This window comes from Neomonachus schauinslandi, chromosome 13 (genome assembly GCF_002201575.2).
Source record: "Neomonachus schauinslandi chromosome 13, ASM220157v2, whole genome shotgun sequence".
In the NCBI taxonomy this organism is placed as follows: Eukaryota; Metazoa; Chordata; class Mammalia; order Carnivora; family Phocidae; genus Neomonachus; species Neomonachus schauinslandi.
Window position 1 is genome coordinate 44,926,922 of NC_058415.1, and position 22,306 is coordinate 44,949,227.

At 40.6% G+C, this 22,306-nt stretch overlaps 1 protein-coding gene across 2 annotated transcripts in view; it reads right to left on the reverse strand.

The window, feature by feature from the left end:
• Positions 1-8,275, reverse strand: part of SLC24A2 (solute carrier family 24 member 2) — a 244,830-nt gene extending 236,555 nt beyond the window's left edge. For both annotated transcript variants that reach the window (XM_021682423.1, XM_021682422.1), the window contains exon 1: positions 7,346-8,275. In XM_021682423.1, the coding sequence (XP_021538098.1) occupies positions 7,346-8,275 (930 nt within the window). The remainder of the gene's footprint in view (positions 1-7,345) is intronic.
• Positions 8,276-22,306: the final 14,031 nt, after the last annotated feature.

Sequence of the window (22,306 nt, forward strand, 5' to 3'; positions counted from 1 at the left end):
TAGGTTTTTAGAAGCTACAACAAGGGCCTAGTAGGGAGGAGGTAATTCAGAGACCTCCACTCCCAGTAAGCTAAAAATGAAGGGTTGATACTCTTAGCAGGTGAACAAGGGGGGAAAAAAAAACCTGCCTAGCAATGGGAAACAGTAGGCTGTGCCTATTTTGGTCTTGGTTTTAAGTGATATTGAAAAAAAAGAGAGAGAGAGAGGAGTCTCCTTTAAGAATTTCTACCACTGGCTCACTCACATGGTTTGGAGTCTGAATTCACACTACCTGGGTAGAAAAAAAGTCAAACATTTAGGTTAGAATGATGCCAGTCTGGTTGTGCTATCAGGCACTTCCCTGAAGAACAAATACAGTCCTATTCAGAGGAACACAGTTAAAACCCAGGCCTCAATGACTTCCCATGGGTAAAGTTCCAAGGAATAGGAATTCAACGTTTTTGTTTGTTTGTTTGTTTTGTTTTTAACTCACTACATATGTAAGAAAGCAACTACATGATCGAGAATCAATAAAACAGCAACACTAGACCTGCAAGGATATTGTCACTAGGAATATTGATTATGAAATAGAAATGAATTTAACATTTCTAATGAAATAAGTCAATAAATGATTAAGGAATAAGAAACAATGAAAGTCAACCTGACAGATATGAAAGAGCCACAAAAAAACTTCTGGAAATGAAAACTATAATAATATTAGAAACTTAATGGATAAGCTTGAGAGCAGATTAGACAAAATTGAAGAGAAAATTAGGAACTAGGAGGTTCACATAAAGAAAGAAGCAGAATGAGGAACAGAGACCGAGAAAGAGGAGCAGTTACAAGATGTGGTGAATGGGTTGAGATGGGGCATCTGTTTAATCAGAATTCTAGAAGACCATAGGAAGAATGAAGTAGAGTTGAAACTGGTGGAATACACCAATCTGCAAATTCAGGAAGTCTACTGAAACACAAGTAGGGGATAAATAAGTAAGAAAACAATGCCTGACATGGCATAAGGAAAATGCTAACCACCAGAAACAAAGAGAAAACCCTAAATGTAGTCAAAAAGAAAAGACAGATTTCTCACAAAGGACCAACATTTACATTGACACCAGTTTTTTTCAACAGCAAAAATGGAAGTCAGAGATAATGGAATATAATTTTCAAAGTCAAATGAGAAAATAATTTTCTACCCACACTGTCTTTCAGGATTAAAAGTGAAATACATCTCTAAGCAAATACAAACAGGAGCATTTACTATTAACAGATTCTTGCTAAAGGAACTTATAAAAAATGTAAGTCAGTAGAGGAAAAAAACTCATAGAAAAATGTCTGAAATGGGGAAAAGAATGAGGAGGGGAAAAGCTGGTAAAAATGGTTAAATCTAAAAATACTGATGACATGATGACAATGTCTAATTTGTAGGGTTAAAAAAGTGAAGTTATACCTCAATAAAGCTGTTATAAAACATGAAGGTAGAACTTAAATCATGGACTTCAAATCATATATAGCAGGGGAGAGGTGATAAGGTTAAAATGTTCTAAGGTCTTTAGGTTGTTTGTCAGGAGTGTAATTAACCTATACTATGTTAAGTTAGCTATACATATTAAAATTTATGGGCCAACACTAAAAGAATAGAAATAGAGTGTATAAATCCCACACTATTAAGGGAAAAAGAAATTTAGGGAAAAAAATTCAATGCTCCTCCTTCTCCAAAAAAAAAAAAAGAAACAGAAAGATCAGAATGGATAGAAAGTATAAAATAGCATCATAGAAAGAATCCAAATGTAACAATAATGACAATCAATGTAAATACACTAAACTTTCCAGTTAAAAGATAATGATTGTCAAACTGAATTAAGCAAAATGTAGCTATATTCTGCTTACTATATTCTGCTTGCTATATTCTGCTTACTACGGACTTATTTAAAACAAAAGAAGGTTGAAAATAAAAGAATGAAAAAATGAAACCATCCACACTGAAGATGTACTTGCCTCCCCAACAGCCAAAGAACAGGTTTTTTTTTTTTTAAGATTTTATTTATTTATTTGACAGAGAGACACAGCGAGAGAGGGAACACAAGCAGGGTTAGTGGGAGAGGGAGAAGCAAGCTTCCCACAGAGCAGGGAGCCCAATGCGGGGCTTGATGAAGGGCTCGATGAGGGGCTCGATGTGGGGCTTGATGCGGGGCTCGATCCCAGGGCCCAGGGATCATGACCTGAGCTGAAGGCAGACCTTAACAACTGAGCCACCCAGGCGCTCCAGCCAAAGAACAGTTTAACATAGCAATCCCATTCCTTGTTAAAGTTAAAATACAAATAATCTGGTTCTACCAGAAAGAGAGACAGACAGAGAAAAGGAAAGAAAAGGGGAAGAGAGGAATTGGGGGGGTAGGAAAAAAAGACAAAGGAAGAAGGGAGGAAGGAAGGGAAATGGTGGTAAATCCTTGCTCTCAAGATTGCCTGGATTCATAAAGTTTAGGTCCTCTCTTGCTGGAGAAATCAGAGAAGCAAGGATGAAAAGCCACAGCTAATCTGACTTTTGTGTATTAAAATCTGCTGGGCTTTCTGGGTCTGTTGAAATGCCTTTTCACTCTCTGAATCACATGCAGTAACCAAAGGGTTTGCTTTTAATATAAGTAGAAGGAAACAAAGCAAGGAAAAGAGCACCATTCTGTATCCCTAGATAAACATACTACATTCACAGACATCTAGTCAGTTAAGAATTTTAACGCCTAAATTTTCTTTCTTGAGAGGACAGAGAGTTTCCAAGTCTATGAAGTAATCCTATCCTTTTATTTATTAGAAGGATGATCTTACTTTACCTTCCTTGAAGTTTGTACATTCATTTTACTCATTTATTTATTAGGAGGGGAAACAAAAATTGAATATATAGTATCTTCTGTGCCATAAGCAAGCTTGGACCTACACATTTGTACTGATAAAATTATTGATGGTTTAGCACCTTAAAAGAATGACTTCACCTTGTGAGGAATATTTATAGTATTGTTTTAATTTTGTTTTTCTCATGAACATTAATAACAATTTGAACCACAAAACTCTATTTACAAACAACTTTTCAGGAACATACAAACCGAATAAAGCAAAGCACACCTAAATTACTAAGTAGCCTACTCTTCAACGATCCAGTCTTAAGCCTCTTTATTTAGACCATTCCTTCATTAGAACTGGGCTGACTTGCTGTCAGATTATAATGCCAAATCTAAGAAGAAGTTAAATACCATGGACAGCTGCTTTCTAGGCCAATGACGGCCTAGCACGGAACAGATCAAGGGACCTTCAGCAGCCAGGCCAGAAGCACAGTAAAATGCTCTGGATGCCCTGAGATTCCACTGCTTCACATCCTGCAGGATTCAGTTATTCCTGACCAGCCATGGAGAAGTTTTTAGAAGAGAGTCCCAATCATTTATAAATAAGAATACCCTGAAAACAAAAATCTCTGCTCAGCATCGATATTTCTTAACCCCAGTTAATGGCCTACTTATTTCAAGCAAAAGTCTACACAATAAAATTTCAGGACAATAAATGCATTTGGAGGTTTCCTTAGAGTTTATGATAATAGCTGGTCTGCATATATTCACTGTATGTGAACGAGGGCTTATAAATATCATACTATGACAAATAGCCTATGCCCCTAAGGGAGACAATGATCTGCTTAACTCAGTGATTCACTGGCATGAATTCCAGTTTTTAAAAATGTGAAATTCTTGAATTTAAAATAATGTATTTTAGGGATGCTTGGGTAGCTCAGTTGGTTGAGCGTTGGACTCTTGATTTCAGCTCAGGTCATGGTCTCAGGGTTGTGGGATGGAGCCCCACATCAGGCTCTGTGCTCAGCATGGAGTTTGCTTGAGAGTCTCTCTTTCCCTCTCCCTCCGCCCCTCCTCCCGCTCACATGCACGCTCTCTCTCTCAAGTAAATAAATAAATCTTAAAAAAAAATTTATTTTGACTCACTTTTCATTTAAGAATAGACGATAAAAGGAAAAGAACTAACATTTATTGAACAACCCACATTTGCCAAGGACCATGTTAGCTGCTTAGCGTTCATTTCTTCATTTAATAGTTTTCCTAGCTCCATGAAGTAGGCATTACTATTTTCATGTTCAAATTAGGAAACCGAGGCTCAGAGAATTTATATAACTTCTGAGATCACCAGGCTGTTTACACACTGAGGTCAAAATCTTTTTTTACCCTGAGTCAAAACCCCAGATCTATTTACCCTGTCATGACACCACACAACTTTTTATTTTTTTATTTTTTTATTTTTTTTTAAAGATTTTATTTATTTATTGAGAGAGAGAGACACAGCGAGAGAGGGAACATAAGCAGGGGAGGTGGGAGAGGGAGAAGCAGGCTTCCCGCCGAACAGGGAGCCCGATGTGGGGCTCGATCCCAGGACCCTGGGATCATGACCTGAGCCGAAGGCAGACGCTTAATGACTGAGCCACCCAGGCGCCCCAACACCACACAACTTTTTAAAAAGGATATTATTATCACTAAAAGAAATAATAGTAATGACAAATAAAAACCACACACAGGGTGTAAAAATTAAATGAGATGAGAAACTATTACCGTCACTATAAAAAAAACGCAGCTCACATTTTTCCATGCTTCCCAATTGCCCCATGATATATATCCTCAATAATGGAAACAAATTAGAATTTTCAACTTGTCTATGAAGCAAATAGTTTCCAAAACAGTTCACTGCCCAAAGCCCAGCAGAGGTGATGATTTTTTAGCAAGAATCACGGATGATTTGTACAAGAACATCTAAAATATGTTTCCTCTAGTTTCCCAAGCTCCCATTCTCCATAGTTGTACAAAGACGAACACAAAAACATGCTGAGTATTTTGCTTCCTAAATTCTTCTACAGCACATTCCTCTCCATGAAGACTTCGTTGAGGGCTGCACTTGGGTTAGGGTCTCTTTCCTGCAAGGTTTGATGATATCAGAAGCACTGCTTTCTGTAGGATGGTGGGGTATGTAGTCAGAAATCTACTCTGCCAGTTAGAGAACTAGATGGCCACATTCAAGGACTCATCCCTCTTTGGGACACATTATGTTCAGTGCTTGGTCATAATATTCTGAAATCAGGCATATGATAAAGACTAACTGCTGAAACAAATTTTTTTTCCCCCAACAATACTTCAAAAGTGAAACTGGCAAGGTGAAATTTCCTGAAGGAAATCACCTATCATTATACACTGTTCCTCCTAAAAATGTGTTCTAGCATTTTTGAGGAACACCAAACAAGACATAGCTATGCTTAAAAAAATTCTATTCCTGTGATAATTTATAGTTCAATTTAGTTACTGAATGCCAAAAGAAATAAAAACGATTAAAAGGAATAAATTAAAGCTATTCAGTGCTAACAAGGGAAATAATACAATGAACATATTTTGGGGGGAAAATAAGAAACAGGAGAAATAGACATGAATCTAATCTACTTTCTTTTTTAATTAGGTAAATCCAGAACTTCCAAATTTAAAAACTGCACAATATTAAGCATAACACTAAATTATGGATTTGAATAACTACTGTTAAGGATTGTCAACCTAAGCTGCTGACTTTTAAATATCATAAAATTGACATGACAGTCACCTACTGTAGTAGGTAAAGATCCTGCCAGAGCTACTTTAATGGATGGTTTACAATTGATTAAATATTGCCTGTAAACTGTATTTAAAAAGTTATTCCCAAATGCACAAAATCAGCTCCTCCTCAAATCAGAATATAAAATCCCCCTAAATCTTAAATACACCATCAGATTGCTCTGCAAATTGCTTTATCACAAATGTTGTCAGTATAACCTTCAGCAGAATCTATGATTAAGTTAGTGAAGTTCCACTGTTGTGTAACAAAACAAAAATATACTAAGCCCTCGAAAAGACTTTTTACCCTTGATGTGCCCAGGATATTTATAAGACACCAAATTGTTTCCTTGACTCTAAAAAAAATATGTCTTTCCCTTGGCAATTATTAAGTACTCTAACTGAAATAAACATATAGATTATTAATGTGAACTGCTCAAACTAGCAATCAGGCTTGAGGGATCATCATTTTGGCTACAAAATTAGAGCAGGGAGAGGGGTCCAACGATGCCCTCAAGGATATGTATTCAGTTCTAACATCTGAATGCTTACTTGCCATGTCTACTGCTAAATGACTTTTTTTTTTTTTACTACAGTTTCTAACAAACAACCATACACTGAGTGAAATGTCAGAAAAAAATATAGTAGAAAACATTTTTCTTTTACACATAATAAACAGCAATATTACTGGTGTTTGGGGGTTTTTTTGCTTCCATGTCATGGTTGCTACAAAAATGATGGGTGGTCATCCAACCTGAACATAAAGGAATTATGCTAGGTTAATATCTTTTATTTTTTTGATAAAATATCTCACCCTCCACTCAACATCTGTTTTTTGCATACATGAGATTTTTCCCAGATGCTAGTATGAAAAATCTGCATATGTATTTTGGTTTTCTGTTTAAAATTACATTCAGAGACAACATTCCAATGTTAGGATATGAATCAGAACTTCATTACTATACTTAACATAAGATTTTATTGGTTTTGTTTATCCATTATTTAAAAAAATTACTTTACGTTTTAGCAGATCAATTTATTCTCAGCGCTATACCAATTTGCTCACCACCTAAGTGGAAGAATGGCCACTCTTCTCATGAAAACTCCCTGAAATTCTACTGTAAAATGATCTTGGCTGATGTTTATCATGGCATGCAAAATGGGTCATCAAGCCATGGAGACAGACAGCAGGGCTTGGCAATGACTCCCTCTCATGGATCTCCATCAGCTCCTGGTCAAGTGGTCTGAAGATCATCATGTGGATCAAGAAAAATGGCCGTGACCATTCCAATGACCAGTCCTTCTGGGCCCTGCTGCTGACTTAAAGGTACAGCTCTAGTGACACAAACAAACTTTCTTCCTTAAACATCTTTAAAGAGATGATTCTTGACCATTGTCATGTGCCTACTTAAAAAAAAATACCTGCAATTTGCTAAGCTACACATACATACACTCTCCCGTGAAAATTCAATGGCTCACAAAATCATTATGCCTACTTCCAGATGTAAATAACTGTTGAGTCCACTCTGGGATACTTACATAACCTATATTTATCAGTGTTTTACTCTGAAGCCAGGAGCTTGAGAACTTAGGAGATAACCACCAGAATATCCCCAAATTATGTTTTCCCACTGCCCCAAAGCAATCTGCTATCCACACTAGCCCCAAACACCATCCCATTAAAAAAAGTGGCAGATCTCGAAAACATAATTATTCAGAACATTAAATAAACAACCGCCACCACCAACCTTTGCTTGGGTCTCTGGTGCTGTCACCTTGACGACTTTATTGCGATTTATCATTTGCTTCACCCATCTTTCTACTTGGACGTTGAATTTCATGAAAACCACGTAGCCGAAGTAAGCTGTTAAGAGAAGCAAGCTTTCCCACCACATGATAACATTATCCAGGAAAAATATGATCAGCATGATCAAGTCAACGATGTAGAAGGACACATCCCGAAAGAGTGGCCACCATGTCAGGTTTAAGATTTCTCTAGAAAACAGAGCACACATGCCAATAACAAAGAGGATGTTGAACACTGCTGAGCCCACGATTGTGCCTATTCCAACATTGCTGTGAGCAATAAATACCCCTATGAGAGATGTGAAAAGTTCTGGGGCTGAGCCCCCCGCAGCCATGAAGGTGGCTCCAGCCACATCGTCAGAGATGCCCAATTTCTCAGTGATGACAGTCAAAGAAGGGACAAAGAACTCATCGCAGACAATGGCTAAGGCTATGAACATGTAGATCATTCCAATGACGTGCAGAATGATGGCGCCTTTTCTTCGCTCCTCGAGGGAGAAGATGTCTCTTGGGTAGTCTCCTTGGGCGTGATCTGTAGTGTTCTCAGACGTGCCTTCCTGAGAAAGGGGTGGCTGTGGAGTATAATCCAGAATCTTGTCATTTAAATCTAAGAGAGTTCTCTGACGGTGACCGTGTGCCGCGCTGGGGCCACTTGCACCAACAACCTCTTCTGTGCTCTGTGTCTCTGTCTCAGAAAAGGCACTGATTGAAAATGGGACAGTGCTAATGGCTACTAGGCCCATGAGAAGGCCCAAGATTCGAACTAACTTCAGTTTTTTCCTGACATTATAATGTCTCCTGAAGCCAGACAGTGACTTCTCCAAACACCATTTCTCGAGGAAAGGGATGGCAGTGCTTTGGTGCAGATCCATCCTGGGTCTTCTGGTGGATGTGGTGGTCTTCCGATTGTAGACTCAACCAGACGGTTCTGTCATGCTTTTCTTCACTTTACGGTCAATGGTGCCTGTGGGGCCTTCCACAATCAGGGGTTCTTATGCTTCACAGGAAATATTTTCGACATTTACGCTTAAAGGAAAATTAAAACAAGGAGAGGTAAATGACAAAATCACATGTCTTCTCTACAAAAAGAACTTTGTGGGTATGATAAAGTCCCATCCTGTGTTTGACCTTGGGTAAGTTATGTAACTTCTCTGTGCCTCTGTTTCCCCATCTCAGAAATAAGAACAATTACAGCACCTGCCACCAAGGACTGCTTTGAGGATGAGACACTTAGAATAAGATGTGGCACCTAGTAAGCACTTAATAACAATCATGTATTTATAAACTCAAACATTTTGGTAAATCCAATGTTGGTTAGACTATGTAGATGTGTGTGTTAAATATAAAAAAATTTGTAGATGAAAATCTATCAGTTTATCCCACCTTTAATCATGTAACAAATAACTGCCCAGTGATAAAAGATACCACTTCTTTTAGAACTAAGTACTTGACAACCAATAATTACTCATTGCGTTTTCTTTCAGCCCAATTATGTAATTCCAGTTAAAGGCATGCTTTTCTGATCTAATCTATCATTTGAAAGCACTGAGTGTCGGAGGAGATAGCACTCTTTTCCTATACACATAAAGACCTCAGCATCTTATTTTTCATGAAAAGCTTCTCCTATGTCTGATGCAGAAAAATAGCCCTTTAAAATTTTAAGTTCACAAAAGAATGTTCTGGTGACATGGACTGTCTTCCCTAAACATCTAGATATTGTTTTCAGCTAAAGCTTATTTTTAAAAACAACCTTAAGTCATGTGTAAAATAGACAACATAGTAAATCAAACAACTCTTAACAAGTAGGCTATTTCTAGAGACTCAATGTGTATTTCGTAAACAATACGCAAGCTGCAGCAATACCTCTGTCCACAAAATCTGACAAAAATAGCCCCAACACGGACTCTTCTAGTAGGTTAGATATTCAAGCAGTTTTCATTCTCTATCCCACAGAGATGGGTAAAACTAGATATCTAGACACGACAGCGGCTATTCTGAAGGTTCCTATTTAAATTTTTCTTTATAAACACTGTTGTTGCTTTTTATATCAACGATTTCATTTTAGAGGCTCGCTGAGATCATCCCAGGTGTAAAATAAGCTAATTAAACACACGCCATTTAAACACTGGGATTAGCCGCAGCTCAGGTTTGCAGAGCAGAGCAAGAACACAAGTCAAACCAGGCTAAGATGCTGTTACCCATCACAGAGATTCTCGGCTGGCTGCAGATGTCGACGCTTAGCACCAAAGATTAAGCGACTCACAGGGCTCCGGAGATTGTCACAATGCCTGGCCAGGGCTACCGGCAGGGACAGACTCAACTCCCAGGGCGCAGGATCAGCTCCAGCGAGCCGGTTCCACCTGCAAACCCGCCGCTCCACTCCACCGGAGCTGCCTCTGCCAGAGAAGTGCACCCCCAGCCGCGCCCCAACTTTGCCTTGTGTGGTCCCAAACTTTCCCTGGTGGGTTAATAGGAAAATAAAACTAAAGGACAGACGCCCCACGAGCAAGCAGGGACGCAGCTGGGGAAGGCGCTTGGCCCGCATCTCCCCGAATCGTTTGTGGGTGGTTTGGGGAAGGGGAGCTTTCCTCTGGCGTGTCTTACCCCGACGGCAGGCCCTGCCCCGCCGCGCCCCCCACCTCGGAGCCGGAAGCAAGAGTGGTTGGGGTGGAAGAAGCCGGGGGCTCGGAAACCGCGACCCTGAGCGGAGAGAGTTCGCCAACTCCTTGCGGGGCCTGGGGCCCCCACGTCCACCGCGGAGCCACCTGTGAGCCTGTGGTGCAGCAGCGGGATGCGAGCCACCGGATCTGGGGACAACGAACACTGCGGCCACCAAGCCTGGAGGCTGGCGGGGACTCGGCCGTCCGCACTTACCGGGATCCGCCAGGAGGACACGCACGCGGCGGGGGCCCGAGCGCGGCCCTCCACTCGGGTCCGCCGCTTTCTCTGGCCCTCCGCCTCCCTGCTCCGAGGCCCGGTCTCCGGCTCCGGCTCGCGCTCGCCGCCGCTCTCGCCGGCCGGGGCTGGGCTCGGGAGAAGACTGAGCCGCGGCGAGCTCCGCGCGCCGCCCCTCGTGCTGCCCGGCCCCCGCCGGCCCCTCCCTCTCGTCTCTGCGCGGGGAGCGTGGCCGCAGCGCGCTCAGCTCCCGCGCCCTCTGCTCCACGCCTCCTGGGCGCAGAGGCTACGCCGGCAGCCGTCTCTTAGGAGATTTCTCCGCAGTGGGGACGGGGGTCAGGATTTGCTGGCGAGCAAGGACAGAGAGGAGAAATCATACAGGTCGGTGACGCGCCTGATTCCCAAAGCCTGAAAGTGCTGCCAACTTTGGGGTTTCTCTATTGCGGGGCACCTCATCTTCCAATTAGCTGCAAAAAGTGACAGCCGTCATCTATTTCTTTAGGAGGCTGTGTAATGTGTAATGGTGGAAAAGACGTTCAGTGAAAAGGCATAAAGGCCTGCAGGGCTGTGTGTTCAGGCCCAGGAGTCCTGAAATCTCGGGTTTGGAAGGTTGGGACACTGAAGGATCTTGAGGCTTGCGGGCTGAACTTTCATTTAATGGGTGATGAAACTGAGACCCAAAACGGTGTCCTTTTGAGTCACAGGGCTCACATGCTGGCTTCTGGACTCCCAGCCCACTGCTCTTTCCTGACCTGTTTGGAAAGCAAGATTTCCTGGACCCCAAGAAATTGAGTCAGTCTTTTTGGGGATCAGAGGCAAGAATCTGGGCTAAAGAGTGGAAGAAGATGAGACAAACAGGTTACCCTCAGGAGCCGTTTTTAGGCAGCCCTGTGACCAAGACCAAAACTGTCAAGAGGTACCCACCAGGAAAAAAACCTTTGGGGCTTTCAGTTCACCGTTTTCTACTCTCTTCACCCTCCACCCTCCTCCTGTTTTCTGACTTAGAGGGGGTTTCATGCCTTCCTTGGGCTGGGGGGAATGTCCTCATATCCAGAAAGCTCACTACCTTTGATTTTGAGGAAAACTCTTAGGTTCAGATCTCTATACTTTTTCTTGGTAAATCAAGGGAAGCCTTGGAAACTGACAAAGCCCTTTTTCTCCCATCAAACCAGGCATTTAAGACTACTGTCTTACTAAGGATTTCAGGGTCCTATTTTGGAAGTCACAGGCTGAACTTTTTTAATCTTTACTTTTTATTTTGGAAATTTCAGACATATGCAAATGTAAGAGGATAGTGTAAGGAACCTCCATGGGGCAATTATCAACCCATGGCCAATCCTGTTTCATCTCTACCTCTTTTTCCTGTGCCATCATTTTAAAGCAAATCCCAGACAGTTTATCTGTAAATATTTACAGAAAGCAAGGAAGCTATAAACCACTACCAAGGTTGTGTCAAAAGGACCGAAGAATCAATCAAAATAGGTTCCCACTAGGCAAGGATGGGTCATTTTGAGCACCCAAAATTCATAATAATTGCCATTATTTCAAACACATCAAATATGATTATATCTGTTAAGTTCCTAATGATTCTAAAGCAACTCAGTTGATTGGTCACTGTTGAGGAATAAAAGGGAATGAGCTCATTATTTTGAAGCTGTTTTAGAGAAAAGAGAACAACATGCGTTTATTTTGCCTTTTCTAAATACAGAATGGACTTCAGGGTAACCAATTAGGCTATACTTTTACTCTGCCTTTGTCTTTATTTTCCTGGTCTAACAATCCTAATATTCTCTGATGCAGTGGATGTCTCTGGCTACATGGGGTGGGGTGGAGGTGGGGACTGGATCTTCTATACAAGGTTCTGCTTAAGAGAAGAAAATTGTAATATATTTTTGTTAATATTCCTACAACTATAAAGCACCAACTATTTTTTTTAGATACCTGCATAAGTATAAACATTAGCTGGCATCATATTTTCCCTTTTATTAACTGATTTCTTTGAAAATAGAATGTATAGGAATCATTGGTAATTACCAGTTAAGAATGTTGAGCTCTTCTTGTAATTCAAAAATCAACAATGAATTTTAAAAAGCGCGGGATCATCCTTAAGCTAATAAGGTCTTTTTAATATAAAACTGCCAAAGGGAGAAAGGAACCAGGTTCCGGTTCAAGATGGAGACCTAAGGGGATCCTGAACTCACCTCCCCCCGCAAACGCACCGAATCTACAGCTGCGTGGGGAACAACTTTGTCTGAAAACAAAAAACAAAAAAGTACCCAGAAACATTGGCTGAGAGACTCCTACTTGTCAGGTAAGAGAGGCTGGGACACAGTCTTGCCAGGACCCCCGCCCTGGGTGGGAGGACCGACCTTGCGGAGGGAACTCAAAACCCAGGCCTTCTCCCTGAGGAGGTGAGGGGTTTGAACCCCCTAGCAAGGCACAACTCCTTTAAAGACCTGCACCTGAGAGACAAGTCCCCCAGAAACATTTAGCCTTGAAAACCAATGGGGGCCGCACCCACGAGCCCCGCAAGGCTGTGATGACCTGAGAAGCAGCTCTTAAAGGGCTCGCTCCGATTTAGCCGCCCCAGGGCCCAGGGCAGAAACCCTGGTTAAGGGGCGCCGGGATTTCTTGTGGGGGAGCCCCCTTGCGTGTCCTGGAGCTTCGCCCTGAGGGGCAGGCATCCTGTCTGACACACATGTGGGGGCCTACGGGGATGCTGTCCTGGGTGGGAGCCTGGCAGGCGCCCTCTTTCGCTCTGCTCCTGTCTTGCGTGGGCAGGGCTCCCGCGCCATCTTCTTTGTGTTCTTCCGGTGTTTGTTTTTAATCCTAGACTTCTCCTTCTTTGGTTTTTCTTTCCTGGTTGGGTGCCGTCTCTACACGCTCCCTCTGCCACAGGCCTGGAACAATCAAAGAGCTAGTTCTTGGCAGGCTGTGCACCTCCCCCCTCTTCGTGGTGGCCCCCCCCCTCCCCGCCCCCAACCCCAGGGCTCTGCCCAGACAGCAGCCTGAAACACACCCTCAGTCTTTCTGTGCAAGAGGCTCAGTTGGTTGTTCTGGAGCTTTGGCCCGAGGGGTAGGCTTGACGTTTGGCATACATCTAAGGGTCTAGACCAGTGCATACCCTCTCTGTGCTCTCTCTGTGCCTCGCTACAGCTCCCAGGTATCTCCTATAGAGGCTCATACACTTGTCTGGAGCCCTGATTTTTGTGACGTTTGCCAAGGACACGTCTAGGTCACTTAGCACTGGTGGCCTGTGGGGCTTACACTTGTGGCCCCGTAGGACTGTATATATTTGCATACTTTAAAAGCTGGTACCTGAGGGTCTGGCTTCTAATCAGGCTGCATCTCTGAGCTGAGATCCTCCCCTCTGGGACACTGATAGGTCTTGGCACTCCCTGAACTACAGCTACAAATAAAATAGGCTGCTTGGACAATCACAAAGGTTTGAGAGATAAGGAAGAGCTAGAACAAGGTTGAACAATAAGGTTCATCTCTTATATGAGGCCACTCCTTCCAGACTGGAAGAGTTGGCTATTTCATCTAATGCATAGAAACCAACACAGAGAGTCAGGGAAAATGAAGAAGCAGAGGAATAGGTTCCAAATGAAAGAACAGGATAAAACCTCAGAGAAAAACCTTAATGAAAACTGCCAAAGGGCTATTAATTAATAATTTACTAAGCACCCGTATCGTTTAGATAGAAACATAGAAACATAGGATGGCATGGTGTATGATAGGATTGGTGAGTTCCCCTTGCTTCCACCCAAAATGACTGACACCTCCAATTGGCACTGTGCCTACAATTTCACCATTAGAAATTTATTGTTTTGGGCTTTTTATTTCATATCTTTTCCAGAATAAATTGAGAATTTTTAAAAAGTAAATGGCTCTAAAGTTGTAATAAGCAATTCTATATTGTTTTTCACTTGATATTCAGTCTAAAGGAAAAATGTTCTAGTAAATTTCATGAGGGGAAAGTGGAAGAGAGATAGCTGAGCCAGGAAGTTGTGGGCAACCAAGAGACAACATGAAATACTCACTTTTTACTTTGTCAGTTTAACCACCTCTTTTTTCATTCTCCTCCCAACACACAACCTTCTTCCTTTCTTTCATTAAAATCCCACCCTTTCTGTTACTAATATCTGCAGGTAATCAGGGCACAAAGGAAGGATTCCCTATGCACAAAAGTGGTAATTCTCATCCTTGACTCTCATTCAATATTAGCATCAATGGAGGGATATTTTTATTTTTTGGGGGGGGATATTTTTAAAAGACTCCTGACAATGCCCCTCTTCTTTCCTTCTTCCTTTGAGCTTCTTTTTTTTTTTTTAAAGATTTTTATTTATTTATTTGACAGAGAGAGACACAGTGAAAAAGGGAACACAAGCAGGGGGACTGGGAGAGGGAGAAGCAGGTTTCCAGGGAGCAGGGAGCCAAATGCAGGGCTCGATCCCAGGACACTGGGATCATGACCTGAGCCGAAGGCAGACGCTTAATGACTGAGCCAGCCAGGCGCCCCTTCCTTTGAGCTTCTTGAGGACAAGAATCAGTATCCTACATATCCCAGCATCTAACACAGTGCTTGGCATTTGTCAACACATATCTGTGGCATGATTTAAGAGTTGATGGCAAATGCAGTTACTCAAAGGAGAATGAATCCATCAGGAGGTACAGGTTCTGCCACAGTAACAAAGAGCTCAAAACTCACAGTGGCTAGAAACAAAGGTTTTTGTTTCTTATTTATGCTACCTGTTCTTTGTGAATTTTGCCATGTCATGCTCACTCGTGACTCCAGGCTGGTCACTATCTGGAACATTGCCAGTTGCCACCAGAGAAAAAAGATGCATTGTACTCGATTTTAAAGCTTTAGCTGGGAAGTGACACATTACTGCTGTTCAGATATCATTGGCCAAAGCAAAGCACCTGGCCATGTTTTCAGGAGAGCAAGAAGGTACAGTTGTGCTATGTGCTTGGGAAAGAAGGGAAAGATTTGGTGGCCGGCACTAATGGCTACCACAGTGGAGAACAGGAACAAACAAAGGGAACTAACATATGTTGCATAGCTGCCCTGAACAAGTTTTCATTTATCTCTTCTAGCTCATGACTGTTATCACTATTATTCCCATTTTACAGATGAAGAAACTGAGGCTCAGTGAGGTTAAGTAGCTTGCCCAATATTAAGTGGCTCTCATTTGTCCAATATTGGTTCCAACGTCCAAGTTCTTTCTACTAAATCTCATTTTACATGACTGAGATTTTTAGTCCCTGCCTAACTAAGAGTTGCATTTTTTCCTGTTGTGATCATATTGTTAGGTGATGCCTGTGGGTTTCTTTCTACCACCGGCTGGTCTACAATCTAGGATAACTTTCACTTCTTAAGAAGATCTGTTTTGCTTATTTAAAAATCACAGGCGTAAATACGAAAATAAAATCCTGATGTTCTCTGAAAAATGTTCTCCTTTGGCTCCCAACCCTGGGCCGACTTTGGGCCAACTTTGTTTTCCTTTGTGTTTGGCTCTTCTTTTGGCCAGTGGCTCTCCCCTTCCAGTTCAATAAGAACCACAAAAGCAGAAAAAAATATCTGTGGGGTTGAGGGATGTAAGTACAGACTTCTTTGCTTTTGACAGTGGTTTTTGCAATAGCACTTAAAGCAACACACCCAAATTATTGCTCTTTTTTCTTTTTCATCTATTTAGGAAATGAGAAATGATGAATGCCTGTGATTCTTACATGAGGGACAGGAATTTTTCCGGGCTTAAATGCTCAGGAAGCACAAAAATTGAGTTGCTCTTTGCAACACCAGCTCAGCTCAGGCCTCCTGGGCACCAAGGTAGGCACAGTGCTGAGGCAAGGCTTAGAGGAGGGCAGGAGCATGGTCTGTTGATTCCACCAATGGATCTAGAGTCTAAAACCCTGGCTGTCTTCCTGATTCTAGCAGGGACTTCCTGAGTGACCTCCAGGGTGCCCCTGTCACTTAGGAGCTTCTTTTCCTTGCGACTTCACTGTCGCAAGGAAAGAAGGATAAATAATACTGGTAAAAGGAGACCTGCTGGGCAAAAGGCAGAGTCAGGACAGTCTACTGGGCGGGCAAACAAGGAGCACTTCTTTCTAACAGCTCAAAAAAAGTGTACACCTGCTACCTTCCTTCTTAAACTACATTCTCTCTTTACCTATCTCTGGCTCAGAATTTCTGGCCTTGAGCATCAACTTCTCTTCCATACGCTTTGACTTCTTTTCTAGTTTAATGTAGGGCAAGCCAGCAGGAATGTGCTACTGGATCTTTGGTTTGAACACTGAAATAAGATCCTTGTTTGATTCAACTCATGAAAGTAAAATGAATGCATCACTAATCATTTTCCCAGTTCAGGGGTCTCAGGCTGTTCAGTTCAGCAACACCCCTCCCCCTCCAAATAATGGATATGTGTGTGGTGGTACGTTTGGGGGTCCTGATACCTTAGGAGCAGGCCTCCCCTGGCCCAACACTGGGACTCAGTTAATAAGTCTGTCTGGTGCTCCTACTCATCACCTCCCCAAATTAGCTTTTATCGGAATAAGAGTGATACCTTATTGTGTTAGGTGTTGGAGTGATACCACCTGCCACTCCATTTTGCTTATTTCTCAATTTGTTCAGAATCGAGATGGACAACAGGTAATATCAAATACTGCAAATAGTACTACGAGGCTTATTTAAAAAAACTGCAGCTTTTTCTCCCCACAACTCCTGCTTCCTTGTCCCCAGATGTATCATTTTTGAAGGTTTTAGCTGTTTGTTTGTTCTTCCCTAGTCCTTATCATTATGTTTCAGAGTAGTAGGCTTATTTTTTTATCTCTTAATTTTTCCTATGGGGATGTTAGCTATTAAATTCCTATTATGAAAGAAAAGGATTTCTTCCTCTTACAGTATCCCCACACTCACTCCCTGAAGCCCTCATCTCAACATAATCCTTTCCCCATCCTTTCCACAGAGTTATGTCGCCATTTTGAATAAATTAATATTCACATCTTTAATCAATTATACATCCTTTGAATTATGCAAATATAATCATCAGTTGAGCTATCTAGTATACGAATTCACCCCAAACTCTCTGACGGCACTGTTCATTCTTCCCTCAGTATTTTCAAATGTCTCAGTTGATCTGCCTGTTGTGTGGTTCCCCCTCAGGAGACATCACTCCTGCTACCTTCTTTGCCTGATCCTCTAATTAAGGCGTTTTTTTTTTCCTCTCCATTTTATTTCTCTCAGAAGATTTTCAGCTTTATCATTTAACCCTTCTAGTATTAGAAAAGGCCACTTGTTATATTTTTAATTTTTAAAAGCTCTATCTTGTTCTTTGTTTCTTTTCTATATACTAATTCTCTGCTTTTAGTCCTTAGGTCTAGCAACTTCTCTTCCCTTGCTTAGATAATAAAGCCTCATAAGGCCATGGACTTTTCCTGCCTTGTTCATTACTTTATGTTCAACACCTAGAACAATGAGTGAGAAGGGCCATCTCCTAACTACACAGGATGGGGAAGGATCTTTGGAGATGTGATTGCTTCTTTAAGACTTTCAACGAAGATTTCTGTCTTCGGGGCCTATCCTGTATCCTTGCTCAATTAGTTTTCTATTGCTGCTATTAAAAAAAATAAACAACACAACCTCAGTGTCTTAAAATTTAAACTGAAAGCAGTTCTGTAGGTCAGAAGTCCAGTATAGTCTCACTGGACTAAAAATTACGGTGTCAACAGGCTGTTTTTCTGGAGGCTCAAAGGGAAATCTGTTTCCTGCTCATTCAGGTATTGGGGGGATTCTGTTCCATGCACTTGTAGGACTAAAGTCTTGATTTCCTTGCTGGATGTCAGCTGGAGACAGTGTTCAGTCTTTTTTTGTGGTTCATAATGAAGGCTAATAGATCACAGACGTTTTGTGTTTAGCCATTTGGTGTTTGTTTCTATTCAATCCACTTTGGTCAGCACTGCAAATCTGCTTGATACTCCCTCCCTCTCTCCTTCATCACACTCCCGTTTATTTATGTGGTATATTAGTTTCCTCTGGCTGCCAGAGCAAATTACCACAAACTTTGTAGCTTAAAACAACAGAAATGTATTCTCTTACAGTTCTGGACGCTAGAAGTCTGAAATCAAGGAGATGGCAGGACTATGCTCCCTCTGAAGGCTCCAGGGCAGGATCCTTCCTTATTTACCTCTTCTACCTTTCCTGGTGGGTCCCAGCAACCCTTGGCATTCTCTGATTAGTAGCTGCATCCCTCCATTCTCTGCCTCTTTCTTCAAATGGCCTTTTCCCTTGTGTGTCTCTCTATATCCTCTCCCCTCCTTGTAAAAACATCAGTCATTGGTTTTAGGACCCACTTGAAATCTGTGATGATTTCCTCTTGAGTTCTTTAGCTACTATCATTTACAAAGACCCTATTTCCAAAAACAATCACATTCTGAAGTTTCAGGTAGACATGAATTTGCTGGTGGGGTGGGGGTATTCAACCCAAAACATGTGTAGTTAGAGTCCAAGTCCAAGAAAACAATAAGGCTAGCCCACATTCTGACCACTCCAGCCTTGCCAATCTATGACTTGAACCTGTGACACTAAGGTATATTCTCCCTTCGCTTAGCCTACTTTAATTATTGTTTCAAGCAAGAGATTAGATTTCTCATGCCCATCACTGATCTTGAGGGAATATCATTGAGCTCTATTACTGGAACATTATCTGTTATTTTTTTTTGGAATTCTTACTTAATTTCCCCAAATATCACTATATTTTACAGAATTCTTTATTATTGGTAGTTTGGAATAGAGCCATATCCTGGGCTCATTGTAGATGGGACTCCCTTTACTATATAGTTTAGTTTTGTTGATTTGGAGGCATTCAGTGAGGCAAATGAAGACATACATTAATATACTACCTGTACTGAAAGACTACTTTTTTTATTATATAATATCTTATAGGTGGATCACAATTTATTTAACAATTCTCCAATTAACGTATTGTTTTCCAATTATAAATAGCACTGCGATGGACATTGTTATATATTTACCTCAGTGTGGAAAGACCCTATTGTTTATATTGATGTATGTTTCTTGCTATTGGGAACTCTGGGAAGTCAGATGTGTCTTTCTCTCATGAATGGGTTGACAAGGATGAGTCTTCTCTGCTAATGCTCTTCCCTGGATATCTCTACTTCCCCCCAATAACCAGTGGTAATTTGCCTTGTAATTTATTCTACTGAGAGGACCAATGAACTTCCAGTCTTGACTTGGCCAAGTCCTTAGCAAAAGTATTAGGGAAGGGTCACTATTTTCCCTCAAATACTTCCTGTCCTGACAGTTTTCCATACTAGGCACACATCAGACTATAACAGAGAACATCCTTTATATTTTTAATTTTTTTAAAGATTATTTTTATTTATTTGACAGAGAGACACAGCGAGAGAGGGAACACAAGCAGGGGGAGTGGGAGAGGCAGAAGCAGGCCTCCCGCCGAGCAGGGAGCCCGATGCGGGGCTCTGTCCCAGGACCCTGGGATCATGACCTGAGCTGAAGGCAGTTGCTTTACCGACTGAGCCACCCTGGCACCCCGAACATCGTTTAATAAGAGTAATTTTCTTGATCCTTACACGGAGCTGTCCATGCAGACTTAGGACTGATAGTTAATGGCCAGACTGGTTATTAAAATACTGAAATATTTCTATACCTCTTGGTAAATGTTATTATAGCAACAGTGAAGTTCATTCATAATATAAACTCATTAGTTCTAGTGAAATATTGTAGGATATATCAGCAACCCTTGATAAATGGCCACCTGTCATAAAAACATCTGAGAAATAGTGATAGCTCTATAGTTAGTTGGCCAAAGTCCAGTAAACAGTGCAGATAGATTGTGTGTTCTTTATAAAACTGCCTGTGATTTAGGAGAATGACCAGTTTATCTTCATCCTGGAATTATAGTTGCTATTGAATCTAAATAGTGTTTTTTATTTGTCTCTTATAGTTACTATGTTGTAATTCTTGTGTAAGTATATATTTTAATGTTTTGGAATGTAAGTATTTATAATGAAATGTTGAATAGAAATACCTAGAATGAAAGGACAGCAAAGTTTGGATATGTTTCTCAATATTTCTGTTAAATATAATTAACAGGAATAATTTGAATCTGTGGGAGTATAAAGAAGAAATGACATCAAAATTATATTATTAAAAGGTAAAAATGTTAAACATTTTATTAGATTAGGAATCAGGTGACGGGTATTAATGAGGGCGCGTATTGCATGGAGCACTGGGTGTTATACGCACTCAATGAATCATGGAACACTACATCAAAAACTAATGACGTACTGTATGGTGACTAACATAACATAATAAAAAAAATTAAAAAAAGACAAATAACAAAGAAATAAATAAAAGGAATCATGTTTTGTTAAATCTTATGATTTAAGCATAAGAAATTTATGATCATCATTAAGGAAAAAATTTTAAAATATCAAGAGTCAGTGAAATAATAAAAATTCAGAAGTTCAATAAAAATTCAATAAAAATTTCAAAAATTTAAGTCAAATTCTTGAGAAAGTAAATGAAGTTACTTGAAAACCCTTAAAAAGAATGGACATTTTTAGGCATGAATATTTAATAGAACTGTGAAAAAAGAATAATATCAATATAGATACATAATTATAATCTATATTTTTAGTTCTGGTTTGTTGAAAGCAGAGGTTTACTGGAGCGCCTGGGTGGCTTTGTTGGTTAAGCATCCGACTCTTGATTTTGACTCAGGTCATGATCTCAGAGTCATGAGATTGAGCCCTGCATCATTGGGCTCTGTGCTCAGTGGGGAGTCTGCCTCTCTCCTTCTCTCTTTCCCTCTGCCCCTCCTTCCTTTCCTCTCCTCGTTCATGTGCATGTGTATGCTCTCTCTCTCTCTCTCTCAAATAAATAAATAAATAAATCCTTAAAAAATATATGTTTACTGGCAATAGAACACTACTTTTTTTTAAACTTTTTTTTAAATTTAAATTTTAGGTACAGTTTCCAGGGTAGAATTCAGTGATCTGTCACTTACATACAACTCCCAGTGCTCGCCATAACAAATGCCCTCCTTTATACCCATCATCCGTCTAGCCCATCCCCCACCCACCTCCCTCCATTAACTCTCAGTTTGTTCTCTATCATTAAGAGTCTCTTATGGCTTGTTTCCCTTTCTTCTTTTCCCCCTTCCCAATGATCATCTGTTCCCTTTCTTAAATTCCATATATGAGTGAGATCGCATAGTATTTGTCTTTCTCTGACTGACTTATTTCACTTAGCATAATACACTCCAGCTCCATCCATGTCATTGCAAATGGCAAGATTTCATTCTTTTTGATGGCTGAGCAATATTCCATTGTATATATGTACCACCTCTTCTTTATCCATTCATCAGTCAATGGACATTTGGGCTCTCTCCATTGTTTGGCTATTTTTGATAATGCTACTATAAACATTGGGGTGCATATATCCCTTCAAATCTGTATTTTTGTAACCTTTGGAAAAGAACACTACATTTTGGAAAACATAAATCAAGAGTAAAATTTCAATCAGTATTGATGTTTCAATTGCTTTATGTAAACACAGAATAATTTCCTTTAAATGAAAAATTCAGCCCCTTGGAGAAAGTTAGAAATTGTTTTTTTCTTTTCAATATTGATCTAATAAGCTAATATAAATATGTTATAAAGAGCTGACATAAATAAGATCTGAAATGCTATAAAAAGTTTTTGTTGGTGGTGCCAGAAAGAAATGATTTCAGTGAAATATGTTGACATAAGAACGCTACTGAACTTTATACAGATGTGCTAGTGTAATGTTGAAGAGAAAACTTGGAGTTTTAACCATGATTTAAAATTTTTCTGGATATTTTAATTTGATATTAACCACCATATTCAATAATATCTGGATGACAACTAAAGATATAAAATATATATATTCTTTTTTTTATTATTTTATGTTAATCACCATACATTACATCATTAGTTTTTGA